This window comes from Ruditapes philippinarum, unplaced genomic scaffold, assembly GCF_026571515.1.
Source record: "Ruditapes philippinarum isolate M1 unplaced genomic scaffold, ASM2657151v2 ctg5120_1_1_1_1, whole genome shotgun sequence".
Lineage (NCBI taxonomy): Eukaryota > Metazoa > Mollusca > Bivalvia > Venerida > Veneridae > Ruditapes > Ruditapes philippinarum.
In genome coordinates this window covers 11,904-39,232 of record NW_026859592.1, presented here as the reverse complement: position 1 = coordinate 39,232, position 27,329 = coordinate 11,904, and the positions used below count along the sequence as shown (strand labels likewise).

General features: G+C 31.2%; 1 protein-coding gene across 1 annotated transcript; it reads left to right on the top strand.

The window, feature by feature from the left end:
- The first annotated feature begins 1,985 nt into the window (after nt 1-1,985).
- On the top strand, nt 1,986-26,421 carry LOC132757184 (uncharacterized). Its single transcript, XM_060748388.1, has 3 exons — nt 1,986-2,321; nt 20,749-20,892; nt 21,975-26,421. Exons 1-3 carry the CDS (start codon nt 2,069-2,071, stop codon nt 22,175-22,177), a joined length of 600 nt encoding a protein of 199 aa, XP_060604371.1. The 5' UTR covers nt 1,986-2,068; the 3' UTR covers nt 22,178-26,421.
- Nucleotides 26,422-27,329: the final 908 nt, after the last annotated feature.

The following is a 27,329-nucleotide window of genomic DNA, read 5'->3' as shown; positions in this document are numbered from 1 at the left end:
AACAATACGGTAATTGATTTATACAATTAAAAAGATTAAAACGGAATGAAACATCCACGTAGCTTTAAGTGACGTAAATGAAATTCTCCGTTTTTTCTACGTACCGATTTGTTTACTTCGATGTTTATTTTTCGTTTAAGTTAAGTCGAATGCGCAAAACCATTTTTGTAGACTGCTCCTAATGATTTTACGCTATAAATGAGATTCATTCACTACAATCAGATACGCAAAAATGGATGCCGCCAGCAATCAGTCTGAACACTGTGAAGAGGTCTGATGACCTCCCCAGTTATTTATTTTAATTCTTTTTAAGACTTGAAAAAATATAGTACACGAACTGTATTTACAATGCCGGGAGTAGGGGATTATTTAGAATACTACATGAAATATATGTATAAATACCTTTAAACAATTAATATAATTCTGAAAAAACACTAACAAATAAATATACATGACACTTAAATAGAAATATTTCATTAAGATTACAAATTGGAACAGAATACAAAACAGCGTGTTCCGTTTCAATTAAAAACGAAATAAACAAAAAAATCAAAACAACAATTTATTATTTCGATGCATTGGCAATGGTATATCTATACTATACATGTATATTATATTTTTTGTTTCAAACAACTAGAAAAACAAGGGACTAGTTATTCGCTTGTTCATATATTCGAGTCTGTACCGTATTTCTCGCAAAATACTATGAAAAATGGCTATACTCGAATGCTTTCAGGTTATAATTTTTTTAGTTTTTATATACTGTGGGTAGCTTATATAGTCACGGTTACTCTGCACCTTATCTCGTTAAAATCAGTTGAAATGTGCGTATTCCTTACGTGGTGTAACTACTTTCAATCCGTATTAACTCCGATGTTATTATAGATAATAGCCGTGACATTCCGATTGATCGCCACACGATACACTTGAAAAGCCCGGTGCTATTTAAATTTTAATTTACTATTTAAGTACTATTAACATACTTTTTGGCGTTTCTTAAAAACGCTTTTGATTTTTAGTTTTCTGTTTTAATTTCCAAAAGTGGCTTATCGGTCGTTTCCATCTTTTGCGTCTGTTAATTTTTGGCAATTTAGTTTTGATAGTTATTTAGTATTTTGTATAAAAGTCAAATACTACTTTGTTGACATTTTTGGTTAATAGTTTTACATTCACCGCTTCAAGTCATAAGCGGCTGCATGCTTTGAAAAAGTTATTTAAACGTTATAAAACCCGTGTTCAGAAACTTGATTAGACTGAGACATAATGCGCCTTTAGCATTCAGTACAGACCCGGCATTAATGGTGGAACCGTAGCGTGATTTAGTATTTTAAGGGTTGAATCGATTGCAGAAAATATATGCTGTATTTCTCACTAAATTTGTTCTTTTAATGACATTAAAAAATATTTATCCATTTTCTAATAATCACGTAAATTTATCCGTTTGATAATAGTCATGTAAATTCGTTCAGTACTTTAAGTACTTTGATTTCATATGTGACGTCAAAACGCGCACTGGCTAGACTGTGTCTCGCAAGAATTATTGTCTACGACAAAGGCTGCGACGTCGCAGAAACACAACGTCTGCGACACGTTTCATAAAACGGTCGTACGACGTTGTCGCAGACGTACGACACCGACAAAAAATTGTCGTAGACTACGACACGTTGATAAAACGGCCCCCAGAGTTATTGAAACCCAAAACTCGCGCAATATTTCATTCGGAACACCTTGCATATCATCCAAAAAATCATAATTACCACGGATTTATATTTATAATGTAAATCCGTGTTATTACTGAGATCTAATGGGCTTTATAATTGAAGTTTCGAAATTCAGTCATGAAAATTCATTTAGATAATATTTAATATCGCAGAATTCTCAGCGATATAAATCTCTAATCGGACAATACGGGGAATAACGACAATAGTATTTAATGGCGATAAAAGATTTCGTCTAAACTGTGAAAACCCAATTTGTATTATTGACGTCAACCGTAAATATTTGGAGCGGAAGTGAGTTTAATAGAAGTTGTGATTAACGAGTTTTAAGTTGACTTTTTCTGTTATTTATGACAATGGCTTCTTGTGCAGCTATTACAGCAATAATATGTGTTTTGATAACTACTGTTGCTACAATAGTAGCGTTTTCAACTCCAAATTGGATGGAATTTGATGGAAAATCAGGTGATATGCTCTGCCAGTGTTCGGACTGTGACTGTGGACTCTGGCTGCACTGTACGGGAGGCTTCTCGTCAACAGGCTCGCTAGATAACTGTAGATGGTTCTTTGCAGATGATTTTCTTGTTGAAAGAACTCTTCCAGGTATAGACAATAAATTATTTACACATGCCTTAGCTAAATCATGTAGATCTATCTTGGACCCCTACTGTGTTTACCTTTTTGCCATAAATTATCAGGATAACTCACATGTTCCTTGTATGGGAACTAGAATTGAGGGAAGATACAGTGGTTTAGTTTAAATATTGCCAATTGACCGTGCCTTACATGTCCCACCTTTTAAGGTTCCAGTGTGGATAAAAGATTTTTAAGAGAATTTTACCTTCAGACAGATTCGACCGATGTCAAAACTTTTAATCTCCCTACTGGTTGGGGACCAACAAAATTGACTTCTGTTGAACAAAAAAAATTTCCCCTTTTTTGGTTAAGTTTAACGTGCAAGTTTTGCATATCTCTGAAACTATTAAAGATACAAACTTGAAACTTCATATGTATATTTGTGGTCATATATAATGATCACTGAACAGCACTCATATCTCTGTCATGTATTTAGGCTATTTTATATTAGAGGTGCGCGGTTTAACCGGTATACCGGTAAACCACGGTCCGAGACATCTGCGGTACGTACCGCGGTACAGACCAGGAAAACCGGTACTTTTAGCTCTAATTTAAAGCAATTACAGATCCGTAAAATGTACTAAATTAAAAAACTTTTTCTGTTGTATATGTTAATGTTTCTTTGAGTTAACCTTTTTGCAAACAACTTTCGCCGACTATTATCATTCTTTCATAGTTCTTAGCGAAAATTAAATGCTTTATCGATTACCGCATGTATGCCAGAATTGTCGACTTGCATGATCTCAGTTGAAGAAGCAAGACTTGTCGACTTACATTTACTTGTCCAAATATCGCTTATTTGATACGAAAACTAATCTTAAAGATTGATAATTCATGAGGGCATTCCTTGCATAAAATTAGGGTGTTACTATTTTAAGTATTTATATAAATAGCGACCAATCAGGCTAGGGGTTTTCCTTACGTCACGCACTTACTGCATGCACATGGCAATTAACTAATTATAGAACGGCGTAGAAACTGGATTAAAAGTAATGTTCGTTCAACTAATGAATATTAATTAAGCAGTAACATGGTCAGCTGTTTTCTATGTGATAATTTTAATTTGCTTTTGGGGTACATATGTTTGTTCTGGTTTTTGACACAGATTAATTAAATACTTAGCCGTTGCAATAAAAAAATTACAATAGCAGCTGGGACTCTGTTATAAAATTAACCGACAAATAAATATTTGTCATCGGCTAACGTGCATTTGACCTATTATTTTATTAATCAATAAGCAATAAAAACATTTTATTTTTCCATTTTAACTATGCAATTTATATAACAGTTGTTAAATGTTGAAAGAGACCAATATGTAATAAAAAAAAACAAGAACTGATCCATGACCCAATTAATTTATGATTGTCAACATGCGAAAGTACCTGATTGAAAAAAGTTAAATAATGCTTTGATTAATCTGTATTTTATAGATCTGCTTTAATTTAATATTTGAAATTCTATACCCGCCTACCTTGATACTTATTTTAGGGATAAAAATTAACCTATAGCATACAACGAAAATCCGTGGTATACCGCGGTTTATGCCGTGGTTTTTAGGAAAAACCGTGGTACATTCTTTCTGGCGGTACCCAACTCTATTTTATATCCCCCTTTTTTACTTAGTCTCTTGGTTAATGTTTACATGTAAGTTTTACATATCTCAATAACTATCAGAGATTTTGATTTGAAACTTCAAATATGCAATGCCATGAAGGGTCATAATTTTATGTTACTGACCAAGTTCCATAACCCTATCTTGCATTTAAGCTGATTTATCTCCACTTTTCTACTTAGTCTCTTGGTTAATGTTTACATGCAAGTTTTACATATCTCAATAAATTTCAAAGATATTTATTTAAAACTTCACATATGCATTTAGCTGTTTAGGGTCATAATTGTAGGTTACTGACCAAGATCCATAATTCTATCTTGCATTTAGGCTGATTTTTCTCCCCGTTTTCAGCTTGTAAGCTGTTATCTCCATAACTACTGAAGGGTTTGTGCCTTTTTTGGGTCAATTTTATGCAATTCATAATAATAAAGCAGTGATTTACTTGATAAAACATCTTAATAACAAGCTTTTGTACCTTTCTGGTGAATTTTATGTATTCATAGGTAAGCATTATTATACTCAATAAAACACCATTGTGACTACTTTTTCGAATAGTCGAGCCTTACTGTCCTCCAACAGTTCTTGTTACATAACTATCTACATTGAATATGGTAGTGAAGCATGACAATAAAATGCCATACTTAAAGTCTGATTATTCCAGTATGAAAATAATTCCACCTGTTTATGTACATTTGTACCTATGAATGACTTTTCTATATGGATTGGTAATGACAAACATTACAATAAAGGATAATTAACTCAATTTAGTGTGGAAGGGATTAAGAAATGTTGATTATAAATTTGCTTTCTATTTTTATTTCTTTAATGAAAGTATTTATTTCATAGTTAAATGTAAATATGATTATTTTGGTTTCAAAAATGCAGTTCTCTCAGTAGGGTCTTGATTACTACATTTTAACTTTCATTTGTATCATAGTTTGGGTACCTTTCTGTTGAAAAAGTGTAAGAGTTAAATCGTATACATATACATGCACAGTGCGGTAACTGGAGTGCGGGTATCAATTACCCGCACTCCAGATAATGCCCGTGGATTGGTTCATTTTTGCCGGGGTTTACATATTGTGACGGCAGAGAAAGGGAAAGGGGCAGAACTATTGTATTCAAATGCTCGTTCATTGGTTATTTTTTTCTGGGGTTTCATATTATGACAACAGGGAACGTGCTGTCATGTTTGACTATGATACAAAAGAGAAAGAACACCAAAACACTCGGCAATCTGATTTATACTCGGGGGCTACGCCCCCTCGTACAAATCAGATAGCCTCGTGTTTCGGTGCTCTTTCTATTACTTATCCCTTATATACAAGGTAATCTTAGTTGCTGTTTCTTTATTTCATTGATCTATTGTAGTTTTTTTACTATGTCAAATAAAGTTAATAAATTCTTATATGTAAAACTTTAATATATCTTTTTCTCATTGTTTATGTGTTCCTGCTTTAATGGTGAACCTTAGTTAATAGAGACATTTGGCGTCTATAATTCCAGCAAAGACCTGTAAAATTAAACTCTGAAAATGCTGAGCATTTATCTGAACAGAGACTTTAAAGATTATAAATGATTATTTATCATTAATTTTATGATATATTTTTTCAGTGTTAATTAATAAGATATAAATTTACAAGTGAATTATCTGTCACTGAATATTGCACATATGTATACTGAAGTTTAATTGCAAATTAACTGTTGATGAGATGAATGTAATTATGATCTTGTTATAAGTACATGTATATTTTAATAAGAAAAAGAAAAGTGGATATCTCACCTTTGCAACTTTTTAACATGTAGAAATGTTAAACTTTGTTATTCACTGTCTTGAGACGTTGTCTTTGCTAATTAATTGTCACAGTTTTGACAAGCTGGACATATTTTTACAAGTTTTATGATGTAATGTGTAGTAATAAGCTACATGTGTATGTTAGATTGACAGACAGTTGGAAGTTATATTAAATTGTCATATTCATATAGCAATCCTAATGGACATTTACTTTTTCATCTTGTGTCCGTAAAATGTCTTCATGTTATTTAATTAATACATAAATTAGACATGTTTTCTTCCTTAAAATTACTGCCTCAAAATAAATTGCCAATATACTGATGAGAAATTATTCATTGTAGTAAACACTACAGCATCATTTGATACTTTAATATAAATTATGAGAATATTATAAATTTACATTTTTATCTAATTATTGGCGACGCCGGTGAGCGGCGTCGTCTATTATGGAATTCTTTTTATTTTGGCCTATGGAAGGAGCTGTTATTATTAGCAGTAAATTTCATGTTGTGTTAATTAGATTTATTTTGATTCGTAAAAATCAAGTAAACAAATAAGTTGTTATATTTGTATTTAACAACTTTATATAAAAAGCATGTGCATTGTGATATTATTTTCACGAAATTGCAGGCTCAGTTTAACAGCTTGCCCCTTAGTTTTTATTGACAATACTAAAACCCGGTTTCGAATATCGTTGTGGTCTACATTGATGCCGTATCCATTCGTTACATTCATTTGTATATTTTCAAAATTTTCCTACAAGAAGAACGCTCACCCGCAAATGAGTATAAGGATAGGTAATGGACTGTTGTAAACGATTATCCTATTGATTTTATCCATATTACGTTTATCTGTTGCACAATATGGTTCTTTTTTCAAAGTGTACCAGTATCCGGATGTTGAAAGTTATCCGATTTTCTGCAATTACTGCTGTCACATGGCCATCTATTTTTTATGAATACTTTACCATTAATTTGCATGGCTTAATACAACTGAGTCTGCAACATTTCTTAATTTTGATGTTTAGGGTGTTCTTTTGGGTTTCAGGTTTTCTCTATTTTAAGGGGAAGTAACTCATGTTTACTAAATTATTTGTTCTTTTCTGTCTATCTTAGGTATTACTTACTATTTTTGTTGTATAAAATTTACCAGTTGTAAGGTCATCAAAAGCATAGAGGCCCTGATGAGTGAATATTGATATATATTTTTTACTGACTTTATATACATGTACCTAAGAAGTACATACCTATAGGTATTCTGCTAGAGGAATCTTCTAATCAATATGTGATACTAATTATTATTTTCTATGTGTTTGTATATAAATTGTTAATAAAATAACCTTTGGTAAAAATGAAAGGTAGAATATTTAAGCTATACATATAGGTGCTCATTTTAAACACTTGATATATATATGCAGTTAGTTATATAGTAAAGTCTAATGGAAGGTTAAAAGAGGGACAGTATTTGTTACTGTAAGAGATATGCATTTAATGTTTAGACACTCACACAACTCAATTTTTATTATATGATATAGACTTTTTGAGATTTTTTTACTTTTATACTATACGATATCATGTACATTATAATTTTCTTTCTACAAGATTATGAATTCCAATATAACACCAATGTTAATAGGATGTTATATTTATTTTAATGGAACCTGGGAATTATTAATGTAATGTGCATACAAGTGTATCATAGTATATGGATATAATGTGTATTTCTGTATTTAAAGACTTACAGTTATGATGGATGAGACTTGCATTTAAATTTATAAATGATAATACATGTATTGATCAGTCTACAGGTTATAGATGTTTATGCCCAGTGTTAGCTGGCTAATAATAGTATCTATAATAGAGTTTATATATTATAGTTTTCTTTCTACTAGATTTTGAATTCCATCCATTAGTACCAATGTTAATTTTAATGTTAGGATTTCATATTTATTTAATAGAAACTGGGAATTATGAATGTTATGTGCATACATGTATATCTTAGTATATTGATGTGATGAGACTTAAAATATTTCTGAATTTAAAGAATTACAGTTATGTCATTATTATTAAAGGGATGAGACTTTCATTTAAAGTTATAAATGATAATACATGTATTGATATAAAATGTCCTTAAACTTGGATCAAGCAATATAATTGATAAAGTCTCAAAAAATCATATTCTGACCAGTTATTCTAATTTTTTCTAGCATGTGCATAAAGTTTGAAAAGGACAGTTCTGCCCTCTGCCTTATCTATTTGTAATGGAGAGACACCGGTCTCAACCTCCAGGTCACCTGAGTCAACCCGACAACATACTTTTCATAGAGTAGATTGTTACTTGTCCTTGAATAAATTTGTACACTAAATTTTATAGTGGGTGATTAAATGTGCCACATGAAAACCAACAAATTACAAGAAGTAACCGGGCGCCAGATGAAAACATGAAAATACAACCTACCACAAAGTGGTTCGTTTGTTGCATTTTGATGTTTTCACCCGGTGCCCTTGATGCAAAATACAAATCAGCCTTCATAAAATTTCTTATCATAGAAAAAAGGTTAGTTTTTTATCTGTACAAAAATAGATATTGTACATGTTTTAGCACAGTTATGTTCACTTTAAAATTGACCTGTTATAAATAATGGCACAACCAATAACTGTCTAAGCCCTTTTTAGTAAAAATAATTATACAATAATATATAAATTTGTTATTTTAATTAAGACCATGAGTATGTAAGTTTTTTTTCTTATTTATTAATTAAAAATTAATTATCTGTTAATTTAAAAATCTAAAAGTATCTGTCACGGTTTAGAACTGTTCACTATTTAGGGGAGAAAATGTGTAAGCGGCCAGTAAGCTCAATCGCTACAGCCGTGGTACATTATTCTGTGGGTCACAGGTTCAAGTTCTGGTCAAGCTGAAAGTTTTTTTCATCCTGTGACTGCATATAACCATGAGTTTATTTCACTATGCTCTGTAAACATCAGAAATTCAAGGACATAAATCAATAAAGTGGAGAAATATGTTGTGGTTTAGAACTGTTTCATTATTAAAGAGAAAATGTGTTGCCGGCCGGATAGCTCAGTTGGTCTTCTGAAAGTCATGGGTTCGAGTCATGATCAGGCAGTTTCAGTCAGGGTTTAGAAGTGGTTTTTCAACTGACACATGTTTGATTCATTTAATAGATTGTATTTAATTTGAAATGGACAAAGGCAGTATTGCATGATACTTTTAGATCTACAAAAAGCATTTGATACAGTTGATCACACTATACTGCACATGAAGAAGTTGTTTTCTTCTTCTTCATGAAACTTCAAGCATCTGCCATATGTAATGACATTCTTACAAGGTTCAAGTCTTATCTCTGATAGCAGCTGGTTGATGTGGCTGGTACTCCTTCTACTACTGCTCTGAGTACCTATGTCAATGACATGTCTGCAACCCTAAAGCAATAAGCTTTTATTATATGCTCAGGCACAAAGTATCAGACCTGGGAAGAAAAAATATGACCAGATTGATAAAAAAACGTGTATGCATCTTAAAAGTGTCACAAACCCAAAAAAAAATGTTAATGTTAATGACCCCCTTTAAAAACATACTTTAAGTTAATAGTATATTTTTTTTAAAGGGGGTCATGATTTACATTTTGACACTTTTTAGATGAACACAGTTAATTTTATCAATCTGGTCAATTTTTTTCTTCCAATGTCCAATACTCGTGCCTGTGATTATATGATGCTGAATCAGGTATCCTTGTATCTGGTAAAATAAATCTTAAGATTGGTTAATTGACTATAATTTGTCTTTGCATCTTGGCAAGACAAAGTCTATTCTTTTTGGTTTAAGTTTCAACTGAAACTGGGCCTAGCCTTCAGGTCACATGAAATGGTACTGCTATAAAATACACATCTTTTGTTAAATATTTAGGTGCAAACCTAGATCAAATTCTTTTGGCGTCGCCCTTTGATGCTTTGCATCAATGCTTTTCTTGTTTACCATTGGGTTTCTTTCTTTATTGGGAAGAGGCCTTATCCTCTTAATTTTTTGAAAAATTATTGCTAAAATTGCAACTTTGGGAAAGTAAAAACTTTGTGAAAGTTAGCTCTCTTGGGAAATCTACATGATTTTAAATTAAATCTTAATTAGGAAGAGGTATTTTATAGTTTTAAAAGCCCTGACATAGTAAGAGGAAAGCTGATGATGCTGCTGATGATATTTAAACCCTGAACCTCTGGTACTAATGTCATTTGACTTTGTCATTGTTATACAGCCAGGCCAGCCTACACATCCACGTAGTCTGACCCAGATTTTAACTGTGATACATGGAGCTTAACATTTTTATTTATTTGATATTGAAATCCATTAAACTTTGAATGGACTGTTCCATATTCAAAGTAGGACAAATCCATTAAAGAAATTCAGCGGGTTGAGTGGTAAAAGTGAAAGCACTTAAGATTTTTTTTTGTATCATACATATTGAATCATCTTGATTCAAAAGTATGATACATACATTTGTGATTTAGGACAAAATGGGCGTACTCACTTTCTTCAATGTAAAAAAATTTGTTTCATATTGAAAAAATCTCTTCAGGCATGGTTTACCAGTAATAGTGAAAAAACTGTTTCATTTATTGGTGAATCAGCATGAACATATATTTAAATGTCTGCAAAGTTTTATACACTTGTATGTTACACCAAGACACTGCTGAGAGGCAGATCTGAATAATTGACACTAAAATGATAAAGTGAATTATTGTAACATAGATGTTCCCCTTCACACATTTGATATGAACATTTATGCTTTTAAAGATATTGGTTTTATGTGGTGATATTTGATTGAGTACTTGTACCAACATATTGACATATGATAATGATTATCAACAAGCCTGATTACATGTGAAGCAATTAAATTATGAACCCTTTACTTGCTGAATCTGCCCAGCTTTGCATTTTAAACAATCCATTTAAAGTTTCAGGGATTTCAGTATTGAAATACATGTGCAAAAATTAAGCTACCAAAAGAAAATCACTTGAATTAAAATTCCATTAGTTTTTAGTCTTTGCTTGATACATGTGTCTGGTATAAATACATTTCTAAGCGTTGCGCCTTTAAGCACTATTCTTTTAAATAGCCTTACACCTCTGCATTGAGCAAACATCAGTTGATTGATTGGTTAGAATATTATAAACAGCACAGTATTGCATTCATACCTACTAGAATTTAAGTGAATTCATAAATTTTATTAAAGATACTAGTGTCATACACTTGTTGTTGCTGTCATTGTTGTTGAAACTCTTCTTTAAGATACAAACATGAACTGACAACTACTGTCTATGAAGTATGTTCATATTGTTATCTCAATGTTTCTACATGTTTTTTACCCCCTGTATCATGATGAAAATCTTTACTGTGAATAATAATTGTTTTTTTTGTACATAATGCACTCTTACTGAAGTAAATTTTATACCTGCCCAGCATATAATGTACATGTGGCAGTGTCTGGTTATACTTGCATTGGCATGATTGAAAATCTGGGAAATTAATTGAATAAACTTGGCAATCATTTTCAATGAAATGCAAGTATTTTAGTATTTTTTAAAAAGAAATTTCAATGTTTTCCTCATAAGTAAAGTGTTTTTAGACTGTAATTTATCAGATCAAATCTTTTAGGCAAGGTTAAATGATAAGAGATTATTTGGTTCCCAGACTTCATTTTGTACATGTTTTTAGCTAGTATTGTATGTTTTACAATCTCTCTAATACAGGTACATTATGTACATGTATATGTAACCTTAGGAACCAGCTTGACAGATTCTGATAATTCTGTTTTAATTGTGAATGAACAAATTGATAGAGTTTAGTTACAGTTTAATTTGTAGTTTTGACAAGGGGTTCAAGATAAGTTACCTTCAAAGTAGCATTCAAATTAATGTTCTAATATATAAGGTTTCCATGTGATGAAAACATGCTTAATTACTTATGGACAAATCCCAACATGAAAATAGGATCCTCTATGTTTATAGGTGAGATATTTGTTTATATATTTCTGTTTTGTTTACTGGAATAGGTTCTAAAATATTCCTGCAAACATACAGATCTGTAAGCCGACTAATTATATGGAGAGATTAGCTTGAAGTCTTCTCTTATCCTGTAAACTAATTAACCAGCTTGATTTTAAGTATTTGTTTCAAATTGCCCATATCAAAACACAGTTTGTATGTTGTGTTTACCTTTATACACACCTTTCTATGAATATACATGTATAGCAAAAAAAAACTTTAAAAAGTTGCAAAAGCAATCTTTATTAAGAAATTAATTGTCCGCCATCTCCTTATATCCATTGTCATTAACATAATAATTAAATCAGTGTTGAATGTTTCAGTTTTTAAATTCCTTTTTAACCATTTTAAAATAAATGCTAAATACATTTTGACATAACCATTCATTACTTTGAGGGAACATTTCAAAATAAGTATTGTAAGAACTAACTGAATAGCAAGCAGATAGTGCAGACCAAGATCAGCCAGCACAGATGGTCTGCACTCCCTGCAAGGATGTATTCAGGAGGGTTAAGGACTTCTTTAGTCCTGTATAGATGCCCATCATACTTTTAAACTTTATTCTGCTTCCTTTCAAGTTTGTAACCAGTCTGCATATCCATCATGTGATCTTAAGTTTAACCTGAGTTCCTATACTCAATTTCGTAGCTCAGTTTTTATTTCTTTAAACTTTTTATACAGTTGTTTGAAAGTAAAAGAAGAGCAAATCCAATTTAAACAAGTTCAGCAGTGTTAAGTTAATAGTGTGACACCTTTCCAAAAAAATACCATATTCAGACTCTAAAAAGAAAACGAAAAGAAAATCAGGGATCTGACTAATTGGAAGAAGGATAAAAAAGATACACTGAAATGATTGAAAAGAATAATCTTAAATAACATGTACAGAGTATCTGATTCGTTTTCTCAGGAAGACTTATTCTTTTAAACATTTTTTTATGCAATGCATTAACATCCAGCTAAGAAAATGAAAACAAAAACTGTTTTGTCTATCATTTAACAGTTGTATAAACCTACAATAAATGATGAATCAAATAGTTTAAAGAATAAAAAAAACTTTTAAAACAGTTGGATACAAGATGTTATTATTTTGATCATTTTATCTCTCAGTTTTTGTAGGCATGCCAGGTTTTTATACATTTGTTTAATGTCTGTAGTTATTCCATTTTAACTTATAAATTTGTTGTTTCAGCAGAAAAAGATTGTTTTAAAACTGCTTAAACTATCAAGTGCTTGTTCCAATTTTGAGAATGTATTTTTCTACTTAAAAAATAAAGAGAAATTGAAGTACATGTAACGATGTATTAGTGAACTTACAATGAGTTATAGAGGAAAAACAAGATCTGTTTAGGCCAATGATATTTAAATAGGTTAATATCACATACATGAAGTTAATGTATATAAGTCTGTTCATGAGGGACTATGATCGTGCAAATTCCCTCATGTCCCCATACCACCAGCTTCAACATTTTCAGTTATCAATTTTAAAAGCATTATGGATATACCAAAATCACTGTATCATTATTTTTCTTGTAGTCCTATTTAATTCATTGAGCACCTGTCTTGTGATTACAAGTTCATGTCACTTCTGGTCACAGTACCTTTTTTTGAATTTATATGATTATTTTAACTTGTATTGCAATCACCTGGTTAACCAGGAAGTAGACTGGTTGATCCTGAAGAACAGGGAAAAATATCACTAATAAGCAACATTTTAGTTTACATCTGCCACCCTGCTGTTGTGTGAGTATAAAAAATCATGAAAAGGGAATTTTTTGGACATATATCATAATATAATTCATATTTCCTCAAAACATTTTACTTGAACCTTTCACTTAAATTATGATAATTTTAGGGTGGGCATAAATGTGACTTTATTTAGTGAGTTTATATTTTGTGCGGTCTGTCTTTGGTTGACAGCTTTAGCTGAATTTATGTAAATTTTTGTATTTTATTTGTGATTTTAACCTTATTCCTCATTTTAGCTTTTTGAATGATCTAGGGTGTATTTAGAATTTTAATATGAATTTTATGTTTCTTTATGTCCCAAAAAATGTATGTGTATGCTTGTAATATCTGGCATAGTACTTGTATAATATACATGTAGTGTTATTGGTGTTAATGCCACATGATCACAGCTGAATAAAACTAAAAAGTTACTTAAGAATACTTATTCTTTAGCATTTTACTTCCTTTACAAATTGTAAAATGCACTTGACCATTTGCTTTGACTATTGTACTATCAATTGTGATTTTGAGGCAAATATTAAAGATAAAAATACTAAAACTGGGAAGCAAAGGTATCACTGACTGCTCAAAATTTTGTTACAATCATTATCTTACAGTTGCAGCGTAAATATATCACTATTTACTTGGATGATTTTGCTAAAGAAATAAGTTACATTGTAGTTAATGACAAAGAAGAATTTTATTGGAATCATTTGTACAAATTGTTTTCTGAAATTAGAATCTTGAATCTACTCAGGGTTACCAATATGATTAAAACGAGAACTTGATTAGATATTATTAGTACAAATGAGCCGCGTCAAGACAAAACCAACATAGTGCGTTTGCGACCTGCATGGATCCAGACCAGCCTGGGCATCCGCGCAGTCTGATCAGGATCCATGCTGTTCGCTATCAGTTTCTCTATTTGTAATAAATAGAGTTGGTAAGCGAATAGCATGGATCCTTATCAGACTGCGCGGATGCACAGGCTGGTCTGGATCCATGCTGGTCGCAAACCCATTATGTTGGTTTTGTCGTGGCGCAGCTCAAATGTAAATACAGACTTAGCATGAAAACTGCTGAAATTTTGACTGGCATATTTTGCACCCCAGAGCTTGTGCCTGAAAACTTACAGAGGATTGAACCTTGTGGTTGGAAGTTCTACATCCACTTAAACTTATCCATTATCAAAATTTCAAATTGTTCATTATCAATTCTAGGAATATCTAGTTGAAAATTTAAAGTTAATTTAGGTAACAGCAGACTGCATGGATGTACAGGTTGGCCTGGCACTAATTTCTAGAGGCAAAGGCTAAGCACTGCACTGTCGGTTTCAGGATGGTAACGGGTTAAATGGAATAGCTGCAGTGATCAGAATTTAAATGGTACAGTAACAAATTTAAACCAGTTAAGAAAATCTCCTGTCAGACTGGTATCCTTATCTTCCTGTCAGTTTTATACAATTTTCAGCTGTAGCAAGATATTTTAAACCAGTCAGTTCTTAGATATGACAAATTAAAGTGAAAAATGAATCGTAAATATATCACGAAAATATACACAGTAGCAGGTGCATTTTAAATTAAACAACCAAATAACGTTTTTTAGGTGTTTCTTGTTTTAAACTGTTATTCATATTCATAGCTTCATGCAATTAAGACAGGCACCAATTTAAATAGTGTTAGGTGTATTAGACGTGAGTCAGGGTAATTAAATATATAGTTGGAATACAGAATGTAGATTCTGGTAAAACCCCAGCTGGCAAATTCATTATCATCATTTACACAGCTATTATGTTTTAGCAGAAAATGTGTAAATGTTACTGGAGCTTGGAAAATGTTCTAGGATAGGGTTGATATTAGGCTAAACTTTGCTTTAGTTGCAGCATACCTTTGTATTCAAGATGCTTTACAATTATTTTTAGCTAGACTACATATACATGTAAATAGAAAATGCTGCATGTATGGGACTCCACAGTCTTCGTCAGAGTCATTTGTCACACTTTTGTTAATTTCTTTTGTACAGCCCCATTTTTTCATGCAACCTATAGAGATACTGTTTAAATAATTAGTTATTGAGCATCACCTTTACATGTAGATAACATAACATTATAAATTTGATTGAAGTTCATGTACCACTCCCAATTTTTCATTGAACCGTTCAAGGTATTGCTTTGAAACATACATATTAAGAAATGAACTACAGGGGTTCCACCAAATTCAAGGTATGAGTACATAAGTTTGTCATAGATATTGACATAATTCTACCTGCTGTTTGATTTACAAATTTTCAGAGACCTGTTTGAAGTTTTTTTTAATATCTAGTGAAGAGACAGATTGAAATAATGAATTTCCCATTCTATGACAGCACAATATCTAACCATTTCTCATGACTTAATAAACGTCATATAAAAAAGGCACCATTTGTTTTCATTTTTTGAAATGTCGCACTTTCAAGTAGTACTTAAAAGATAAACAGAACAGTAGTTGCTTTAATTACGGTAGTTAAATAAAAAATTAATTTCCACTCTTATTGAGATATATTCCATAATTATTCACTCACTACAAACAAAATATACTCTATATTTATTATTATCTTAGTCTGTTACCTGTATCATTTCCAGAATTACTGTGATATATATAAAAATATATATCTTATTCCTTCAATTGTAAAATTAACTAATTAAGCAATTATCAAAATGGATTAGTAATTGGTACTTGACTGAAAGATGCATAATCTTCCTTCCTTTGCTCGCCCATCTTAAACTCAGCAGCTACCCTGTCAGAAAAATTAAACCCACTGAAGAATAAAAAATACAGAGCAAAGACAGGAAACCTACAAGAGTTTTGTAATTTAAGAGGTTACCTTTATCTGATAGATTTATTCAAATAAGATATGATTGAGATGTTTTTGATGTATGGGTTTGTTTCTCTGATAACTTCTGCTCTGATTTGTTACCTACATGTATGAATAGAACAACATTGTTGTTAATGTTATACTTTAATATAGTGTTTTGCTGATTCAACTGCACAAGTTCTATGACAAAGTGACTTTACTAATCATTAGTAGAAATCAAATGCTAAAAACAATATTTCGTTAAAATGATTGTACATTTGTGTATGAGAAACAAGGATTAAAAAAATTTACATTAATTAAGCAAAAAAAAATTTGTTATTTCAAGAGCTACATGTGCTACAGAAAATATTTGAGCCTATTACCGTAAATCTGACAATAAACACACCATAACAATAAATTCATATATAGAGGATGTTGAATGAGTGTAAGTTCAATACTGAATTTATTGCACAAGTTGAATAAAATTTATTATGCGAGCCTCTGGTGAGCATAATATTATTTTATTCAACGAGTGCAATAAATTCAGTAATGAACTTACACAAATTTAATATTCTATTTATCACATACCCAAAATAAAGACCGTTTAAAGTGAAATAAGAGTCATTTTTTCATTGACGCGCCTATAGTATAACGCTAACATTTAGCGCGTCTTTACACTCTGTTTGTATAACGCTAATGACGTCGCGTCAAAATATATGCAAGGCCGTGCAATACCATATTTACGGAGTCATAAAATCGGCACGAGTGTGTGATAAGAATTTATATGTATTTCATTTAATATTTAAATTTATTTAAGTGAAACAGCAGGAAATGTTGATTTTTTTCCCACATATTTTGAATAAAAAGTAGTGTAACAGTTTAATGTGCTTTGGAGTAGGAGGACTTTTGAAGACGTAGTAATAAAAGTCTTGTCTTGAAACAAATCCACTTATCATTGTTTCATATTGTGACAATCTGTAAAACTTCCTGTATAAAATATACTGTAAATTGCTTATGATAAATAGTGAGTCACATTCTTGAAAAGCTAAGATGAAAAGAAACTGCATTAGAACATGCAGTTTTTTGTGTCGCCTTGAAAAGGTGACATATAGGGGTTACTTTTGTCGGCGGTGTCGGCGGCGGCGTCTGTGTCGGCGTCGTTGTCTGCGTCGTTGTCGGCGTCGTTGTCGGCGTCCCCTAAAGCTTGTCCGGAGCATAACTCAGTCACTATAAGTCTGATTGACTTCAAACTTTGTATGCATGCTTCTTTTAATAACCCGAAGTGCAGTGCACAAGGACCGGTACTCTGCAGTTCTTATTTTTTGAGTTATTGCCCTTTGTTAATTTTCATACATTAATTTTGTCCGGGCCATTTCTCTTCAACTAAAAAAGCTATGGACTTGAAACTCATAGGATGATAGATCTCATTATTAAGAAGTGCAGTGCACAAGAACCAGTACTCTGCACTTCCTAATTTTTAAGTTATTGCCCTTTGTTAATTTTCATACTTTATTTTTGTCCGGGCCATTTCTCCTAATGTATAAAAGCCATGGACTTGAAACTTCATAGGATGATAGGTCTCATTAAGAAGAAGTGCAGTGCACAAGAACTGGTACTCTGCATTTCTTATTTTTTGAGTTATTGCCCTTTGTTTATTTTCATACTTTAATTTTGTCCGGGCCATTTCTCCTTATGTATAAAAGCTATGGACTTGAAACTTCATAGGATGATAGATCTCATTATTAAGATATGCAGTGCACAAGAATCGGTACTCTGCATTTCTTAATTTTTGAGTTATGGCCCTTTGTTAATTTTCATACTTAATTTTTGTCCAGGCCATTTCTCCGAAAGTATAAAAGTTATGGACTTGAAACTTCATAGGATGATAGATCTCATTAAAAAGAAGTGCAGTGCATAAGAACTGATACTCTGCATTTCTTATTTTTGAGTAGAACTGATACTCTGCATTTCTTATTTTTGAGTTATTGCCCTTTGTTGATTTTCTTACTTTATTTTTGTCCTGGTCATTTCTCCTCAAGTATGAAAGCTATGGACTTGAAACATCATAGAATGATAGATCTTATTGATAAGAAGTGCAGTGTACAGAAACTGCTGCTCTGCACTTATTATTTTTTTAGTTATTGCCCTTTGTTATTTTTCATATTTCATTTTTGTCCTGGCCATTTCCCCTAAACTACATTGTTCACAAGGCGACACATCCGACTCGCGGAGTTCTAGTCTAATGTACATGTAAAAACTGGCCCCTTGTTTACTAGGAAAATATTGGATCAGGATCAAATGATTGAGTATCATGTGTTCTAAGAAAATAGGAGATTTTTTGCGGGTTGGTTAAACTGAATGACAGATATTTATTTAAATTGAGAACTGTCCATTTCTTAGAAAATGGTGACAACCAAGTTAAACTGTTAATCCAAGGAATTCTCGGTTTATTGAGCCGTTAATTACTTGGTATAACCTTCCATATCATTACTTTAGTGCAATAAACCCCTGTTAAATTTTATAACGAGTTAACCCATTACTGCATTAAGGTGACGATAAAACAGATAAAAGATAGGTCCAAGTAAAAGTTTCATTGCAACAATTTTATCTTTAAGTCAAAACTGTTGTTTCATTATACGAGGGTTGTTCGGGAAGTTCTGAGAATTGTTTTATAGCACACGTTGTAGTCGGGTTAGCGTAAATATATATATATGCATTTATTTCAATATATACTGTACAGTATCTGAAAATATCATCATCTTACCCACAGAAACTAAAACATAATAAAAATAGTAAAAACTAAATAACCATATAACAAACACCCGGAGCACGCCGACGTCATTTGCAACGTTATGCGACATTAAAGTCCATCGATCGTCGCACCTTTTCAACGTAGTCACCTGCAATTTTGATGCATTTCCTGTGTCGGCTGATCCACTTATTAGTATTCCGTGTACAGCAGAAACTGATACGCAAAGTTCATCTGCAATAGCTCTAACTGTCGTTCTTCCGTCGCAATTTATCATGTCTTTTACCGAGTCCTTAATTGAACATGCAACAACAGACTGCCGACCGCATCTAGGATCGTCTTCGATCGAGTTTCTTCCTTCTTTAAAACAAGCATGCCATCTATACACTGTAGCCGGACTGCATTTCTTGTATTTTCCTGTAGAATTGATCATTTTCATTGTTTCTGTGGAAGACTTTTCCAGCGCAACACAAAATTTCACGATGCTTCGCAATTCAAGGTCACCTATCGGCGTCATGTTGTTTATTCAGTGGCTCTGGGCAACAACTTTAAAACAATGTTGATCCGTTGAGAATTTAAATAACGTTATGATATTTTCAGGAAATGACATCATGACGTTCCGCTGCTGACCAGCGTTTTCGCGCATTTTTTACGTTTTCAAAATTACGAAATATTATTAGTGTAGCGCGTTATACCTTTCTTTAGAGTCGGACTGCTCCGGTGCGGCGTTATAGTGTTGCTATGGTTACTGCTTTTTCCGGCTATTGTTGTCTGATTCTATTCAATTTTTAGGAATAGTTCCGTGATATGCTAATCTTAGTATGTGCAAAATATTATGTCTTAGAAACAAAAAATATAGGAGATACATTTGTATGACAAAATTCTCAGAACTTCCCGAACAACCCTCGTAGAAACAACTTTGTCTCAGATATTGGTTATATTGAGATGAAATTGTTTCAGTATTTAATTTACTGATATAATTGTCTGTAACAGATTTTTCACAAAATACATTTGTTGTTAATGGTGTAAGAATTATACACCTGTATGAATCACTTTTATCAGTACTGATTAGATCATATAACTACTTGCCAAAGGTGATTTCTTCCTAATTGAAACAAAACATTGAATCATTATTTATGTATTATATTAACCACCATAAAGGCAGATAGTGAAATGTGAAATTGTAAGATATGTGAGTGAAAGATATGCTCCAAGCAATGTACAAAAATAAAACTATTTGAACATTTTATCTATTAAAATGCAATATAAGGTATGTACATGAATATGCACAGAAATAAACGTTCATTACAATTGTAAACTAAGTGCAATTGTACAATGTGTAAATTGTATGTTTAACAAGTATAATTGTTAAAACATGTATGTAACTACATGTTTTTAGGCTGAAAGAAGTTATAAAAATAGAGAAAAAAGAATTTCCCCCAGCCTTAAAATGTTTTCAAAAATACATTCATTGTACAATTGTAACTTTAAGGTGTTCCATCCATAAATACCTTGTGGGATTGCCAATTTTAGTACATTGTAATTTGATCATTACATCTACAGTTTTTGGTTTATTCAAAATGCTAATAATTACTATTTGTTTTGTGTGTTTTATTTTCAGTATGGTTTAAGGCAGTACAAGGTTTGATGGCATGTGCTCTGGCTAGCACAATGATCGCACTTATAGTCGGTCTCTTCTCGTTATGTTGTGAGTGTAAGGGATGTAACCCTAACATGGCAGCAGCTTTTTTCGCGAATCTAACATGTAAGTATAAGGTGTCAATGGCCTTGTTGCTTTTTCATGAGTGAAATTTTGTGGAATAAAATTTCCTTATATTGAATTGATATAAAACTTTATAAATATAAAGCTATTATTAGTGTTTTAGCCTTTTTACTGAAACTAAAGCAAATAAGTCAGATAGTTATGTGAAGCTTACAAGTAATTGAATTCATACACTGTATAATCTCAACAATAAAATGAAATAAAAATCTGGTATTCGATACTGTATAGATTTACACAGAATATTACATTGTAATACATGACTGTGTATAATGTAATAAATTATTTATAACTTTTTATTGCCACAAATAACAACCAATATCAAAACCAAAGCAGTTTATTTGTTTCCCTATATGGTTGATAAAAAAATTCTTACCCTCCAACTTCCTGAAATACAGATCTCAAGTCAATATTGTACCCTACCGTCATGAGTACTAAAATATAATCTGGATGAAAGAGTTCTGTAGTAGATACATTTTGTATATTTTTATGGCAAAGAAGCAGACTATCTGTTTTCAAAGAAAAAAATGTGAAAATATGCAGGTTTTAACCCTTTTTTTGATTCCTTGCAACTATTTTAAGGGAATGTTTGTACAACAGTAGATTTTCTGTAATCATCAAGAGTTGTGCTGCTGTAAGAAATATGACCTTTACTCCTACATTGTAATTGACCTTTATCTTCATATACATATTTTTAAGATTGTCCTGAAAGTTCATGATTATATAAAATAGATTAATGTTTTACAAATCTTGTTTCATGTTTATTTTTGTCTTAATTATTAAATGATGAACACACACCAGCAAGCAATGGCAATATAAATTATCTTGTCAAAGAAAATGACATGACAACTTTTGCACTTGTATGAAATGTACAGTACATTTTAGCAACCCAACCTCTCTATATACAACAGTTATTAGAAGTATAATTTATGGTCTAACCTGTAGAACCATTTAAGCAAAAAAGTATAAAGTGAACTATATCAAAATTATCAGTTTTGTGTTTATATATAGTTCAAAATTACAACACATCTCTTTAATGATATATAATAATATTGCTTCTATTTCAGTTATCCTGCTGGCAGTGTCTGTTTGTGTGTTTGGTGCCAAAGCCCATATGGAGCACAAAGCCACAGTTATTCAAAATCAAGGGGAAAATTTGCCTACATTTGGATGGAGTTTTTGGGTGGCGGTTGGAGGGGCTATAATGGCCCTTGTATCTTCATTGCTTTACTTCTGTGTAGGAAGAAAGGAGGATTATCTTACGTATTAATTGTTAGACAGTAGTAGCTGTACACAATATTAGAGTAGATGCAGTGCATTGATCAGCAAGAACATTAACACTCAGACTATCTGATTCAGGATAATTTGGAACATAAAAGGTCAGGTTACCTCATTCAGGATTATTTTGGATCATGAATGGTCAGACTACCTAATTCAGGAATATTTTGAACTAAAATGGTCATACTGTCTGATTGTTTCGGGAACAGTAAGTCAGACTACCTAATTATGGATTGATTTGGAACATGAATGGTCAGACTACCTAATTATGGATTGATTTTGGAATGATAATAGTCAGACTACCTAATTCAGGATTATTCTTTAATTTTAGAGATTTTACTAGTGGTGGAACTGGTTGGATGAGTTTGTGTTTTGTATGGGTTTTACACAACATACATAGGCTACCTGTTTGTATGAGATACTATTAGTAATGAAATAAGGAAAATTGTATTTAATTAAGTGACTGATTATTGTTTGCTGGTTCATTTTTCATTGAGGTCCTTTCAGCCATTCAACCTGATAATAAAATAATATTTGAGTTAATGTACATGTTTATAAAGGGATATGCAATACCTAATGCATAATTTTTCAACCACCAGGTTAAAGTAATGTGTTCATGTTTCTACTAAGTGCTAGCTATTTTCCCTCATAAAGCAATTGTATCTGATTCAAAGAAGAGCAAATTTACAATAAGATTACCACATGGACTTTAATTATCTAATGACCTCAAAATTGACCATGGCATCAAAATTGATAAAAGCAAGTTTTTTTTTGTTTTTATTTGAAAGGACCTGTTTTGCAATTTATAACTATTTTTATATTCAATTTAATGTGATTTGTCTCATAATTGTTATCCTATTTATAGATCAAAATCTATTTATAGATTAAAGACCTATTTATAGATTAAAGGCCTATTTATAGATCAAAAGTCAGTTGATACATGTATTTTAAATATTTTTATTATGTTAAAAGACCACCTTAGATTATAACCAGCACCATTATTTGTAGTGGTATGCTTCATAGATGAATACAGGTTGTAGAAGTATATAAACAGGTATAATGTTTCCTAAAACTATATATTTTATAAATGCTTGCTTTCTGCTTAGTTTTTTAAAGGAAAGAAGTGATTGGTTAAACAGCTTCATTAAAATGTTAGTCAAATTTTGTTGTTACCTCAAAACCTAGACCTTGAAACTTTCATGTGATTAAAAAAAATAGTACATGTATTACATTATACACTGTAAAGTAATTATTTTCCCTTTACTTAATTTTTTTTGTAGAATATAAGTGACAATAATGTTGTGTTGTATTTGAGAACAATTATGATGAAATGATATGATGAAATGTTGTTGATCTTTTTGAATAATTGAAAAAAATCAGGGCTTTGATATCATTGTAATTATTTTTAGAGCAAGAAATGTTCAAAGTTTGTATTTTTTTTACTTTTCTATTTATAATTGATTGTGTACAGATGTATGTATATATTTTTTACCATCATGGTTGTATTTAAAGCACATTTTCTTGTCATGATATTTTCAGGTCAGTTTCTTTTCTGTTTCTGCTAGTTGTTATCTTAACCTTTTATCTGCAGAGTTCTGTAGCAGGTTTTTTCCTGCTTTAAAATTGCTATGGTGTTCAATGTCTAAAAAACAACATTTCAGCTACTGACAGTATAGAGCCTGGTCAGACTGCATATATGTGCTGACTGGCCGGGCCCGATACTGGTGGCAAAGGCTGTTCAATTGCAGTTAAGGGTTGAGGGACATGAATCTTTTAATTGATAGATTGAGACAACCTTGAATTATTATGTGTTTTTTTTAATAATTGTACAAATGAAAGCATTTTTAAGTGATAAATTTTTTATGGTCTTTTGATTTTTTAAGCAATGTAAAAAAAAATTTATTGCTGTCAAATTGAGTTAACTATTATAATGGTGACTGACTAATACTTGATAATGGAAAAATATTAAGGATAAAGTACAAAAAACTATCTTATTTATTAAAGGCTACCCTTCTCTTTAAAAATTTAATGTTACTGATACATTTCAAACAGTATATATAGGATATGGTATTTATAGAAATATCCATTGGTCAAGTGGATTTTTTTATTATTTTTGCATAGTAAAATATGAAATTGAATGAATGTTAAGTTATTTTAACATTTACCTATTTACTTACCATTTACACTTGGATTTGCATAATGTAACATTACTATAACTATGGCAAGACTGTTGTTATATACATGTAATGCCAAGCTACAGATCTGAAATGATGAATTAATAGAGATAATGATAAAGAAATATAAATTCAGTTCTTGATATGATACAGTCCATTTCTCTTTTCATGGAATAATCTTTCAACATTTAATGAAAGTAATCTCATTCTATATTAGCAGCAAAATAATATGTCAAAAATAGACTTTTGGTAATTTGTTTTAGTGCTAAATATTTTTCATTTTATGAAGGATTTTTCTATATATGCCATATAAGTGTAGGCCATGATTTGAGGTTGTGAAAGAAATGCGTAAAATGTTGATTTTTTTCTTTTCCCTTTTTTTACTCACCTGCTGTGCAATACACTCAAGCTTTGAGGTGTTCCCTCCATCCATGACGTGTAAACATTCAGCAGACTTCATCACTTCCTGTATCTAATAATAATTAGACAAGCAGCTAGTGAACATGATTATTTCTTGCTACTGGTCGCACAGATGCTTGTTTCATGTTTTTTTTCACTTAGAGACTGTGAGTGGTGAAATTTGCTGATTTTGCATGAACATAGATGGATGGATGTCGTGTACTAATTCATATGCCAGTGTATATATACATACATACATACATATTATATATAATCATTTCATGTATTTATTAGATGTATTCTATATTTGCTTATATATGGTAAGATTTTTCTGGCTTTCCACTAAACGCAAAAAAAAAAAAAAAAAAAAAAAAAAGTATAGCTTTATATTGTAAAGAATAAAGAGATTTTGTATAAACACTGACCTTAAAACGTCCTTAAAAGTTTATTAATTTTTTTGTACCATACATGTAAGATATCCGCAATAAGGAACCATGCCCAAATTATTGGTACCAGGAATACTTATTGGCAACTGATTAGCTATAAGTATAACTTTGAACTTTGTTGATTTTTTTTTCTTGAACTTCAATTCTCTCATCTATTGCAAGATCTTAAAAGAATTCATGTGGCGTTTTAGTTGCATTTACTGATCAATTTTGTTCCAGATTATAATATAGAAAAAAATGAGGAAAACATGTTAATTTTCTTTGTATAAAACAAAATTGATTTGATTTTATATCATTTTGGAAAACAGAATAATCTTGTTATTATATTAGGTCATATAGATTGTGTGGCAATTATCAGTATTGCATGTGTGTACATTATTTGATGTTAATTACCATTTTAAGTTGTGAATAAAAACATTTTTTATTGTATTTTTTATTCATAATCAACAAGAAAACACTTTTGATGTTTTAAATACTGATTACTAATATACTCATACTTGATGTTTTTAAATGTACATTTTTTTTTGATAATTAATTTAATTTTAGAAATTCATTGTTTTGTTAATGTGAATGAGCTGTTTGTAACATGAGATTTACATTGGAAGGTTGCACTTTTTAGGTTGTAAGATGTCAGTGACCTGTAAACACTAAGGTTACAGTAAAGATCTTCAGGTGATTGTTTTAACAAAAAGCAGTATGTCAAAAATGTCAGGACATTTTCACATAACTGTCCAATTAAATTATTTTTAACGCAAGATTTTCTTATGCTTTTCAGTAGTGTGTAATTCAAAAAGTATTTTTACAAGACTTAAGATTTTTTTTTTCATCCTGAACATACCTACACCTTACTCTTTATTCTAAATAAAGTCTGATTTATCTCAGTTTTATTGCTTGTTTACAGGGTAATTAATTTTAGATTGAAGGTTGTTACGTGAAAGAATGCAGGACATGTTTTTTGATGTTTATTTGTCATTTTCACATAAAAGAAATATATATTTCAAAAAGAGTCCATCCATATAGGGAAATGGTGCTATGCATATTTAACCAGCATTTAATCATTATTCATATCCTTTTATTCACTACAATGAGATTTTAGCTTAAGGCTTGATATACATATATATCCCTCATCTATACCATAAATCTGTATAATGACTAAATACATTGCTTTTATACACAGTAGTTTATTCGCATAATTTTGAATTCCAAGGTTATAATTTTTTAAAAAAATCAACAAGTCACTAAATTGTTAAGTCCTTATAACAAATTATGCAGCAAGATTGATATTACAACAGAAATGAGTCAGACCTACTGTTACAGATGTGCTGCACTACTGGCTGATCAATTCCTATTTTCACTCAATTTATAAACATTTTTAGGGGATTTAAAACCTGCCCCCACCCACACCTCCAAAATATCCCCCACTCCGCCAAAATCTCCCCACCCAAAACTCTAAAAAAACAATGAAAAGAAACCAACAAAATGACATATATTTTAAAACTAAAGATAATGAAATAATACAGGCTAATTTCTTGCATTTAGTAATGATTGCAATTGATTTTATTGATAGTATATGAAAAATTGCTTTGAGCTAAATACATAAACCTTCAAAATGTATATAACACAAGAATTGATCACTTAAATGTGCACAAATTATTGTATACATTGTATTATTTACCCCCTCACCCCCCTTCTTTTTTTTGAGAAACACTAAAAAATACTTTGGATACTCCTGCTCTAACCTTCTCGCTCTACTTTTAAAGATAATGGCTGAATTTGATGGAGTATTATTTCCTAATTTTTAGCTCGACTATTCGAAGAATATGAGAGCTATTGTAGTCGCCCCGGCGTCGGCGTCGGCGTCCGCGTCCGCGTCGGCGTCTGCGTTGGTTAAAGTTTTTTGTAAAGTCAAATATCTCAATTATTACTTGAGATATTTTCAATTGAAACTTACAATACTTATTTATAGTAACAAGGTACATCAGATGACAAGTTTAAAATAACTCTCCTACAATATTGACAGAATTATGCCCCTTTTTAACTTAGAAATTTTTTGGTTAAAGTTTTTTGTAAAGTCAAATATCTCAATTATTGCTTGAGATATTCAATTGAAAACTTACAATACTTA

Excerpts from the sequence above, each read along its gene's own strand:
- LOC132757184 (XM_060748388.1), top strand. The coding sequence starts at position 2,069 with ATGACAATGGCTTCTTGTGCAGCTATTACAGCAATAATATGTGTTTTG. Across the intron at positions 2,322-20,748 it reads TGTTGAAAGAACTCTTCCAG|TATGGTTTAAGGCAGTACAA; the intron begins GTATAGACAATA and ends TTTTATTTTCAG. Across the intron at positions 20,893-21,974 it reads TTTTTTCGCGAATCTAACAT|TTATCCTGCTGGCAGTGTCT; the intron begins GTAAGTATAAGG and ends CTTCTATTTCAG.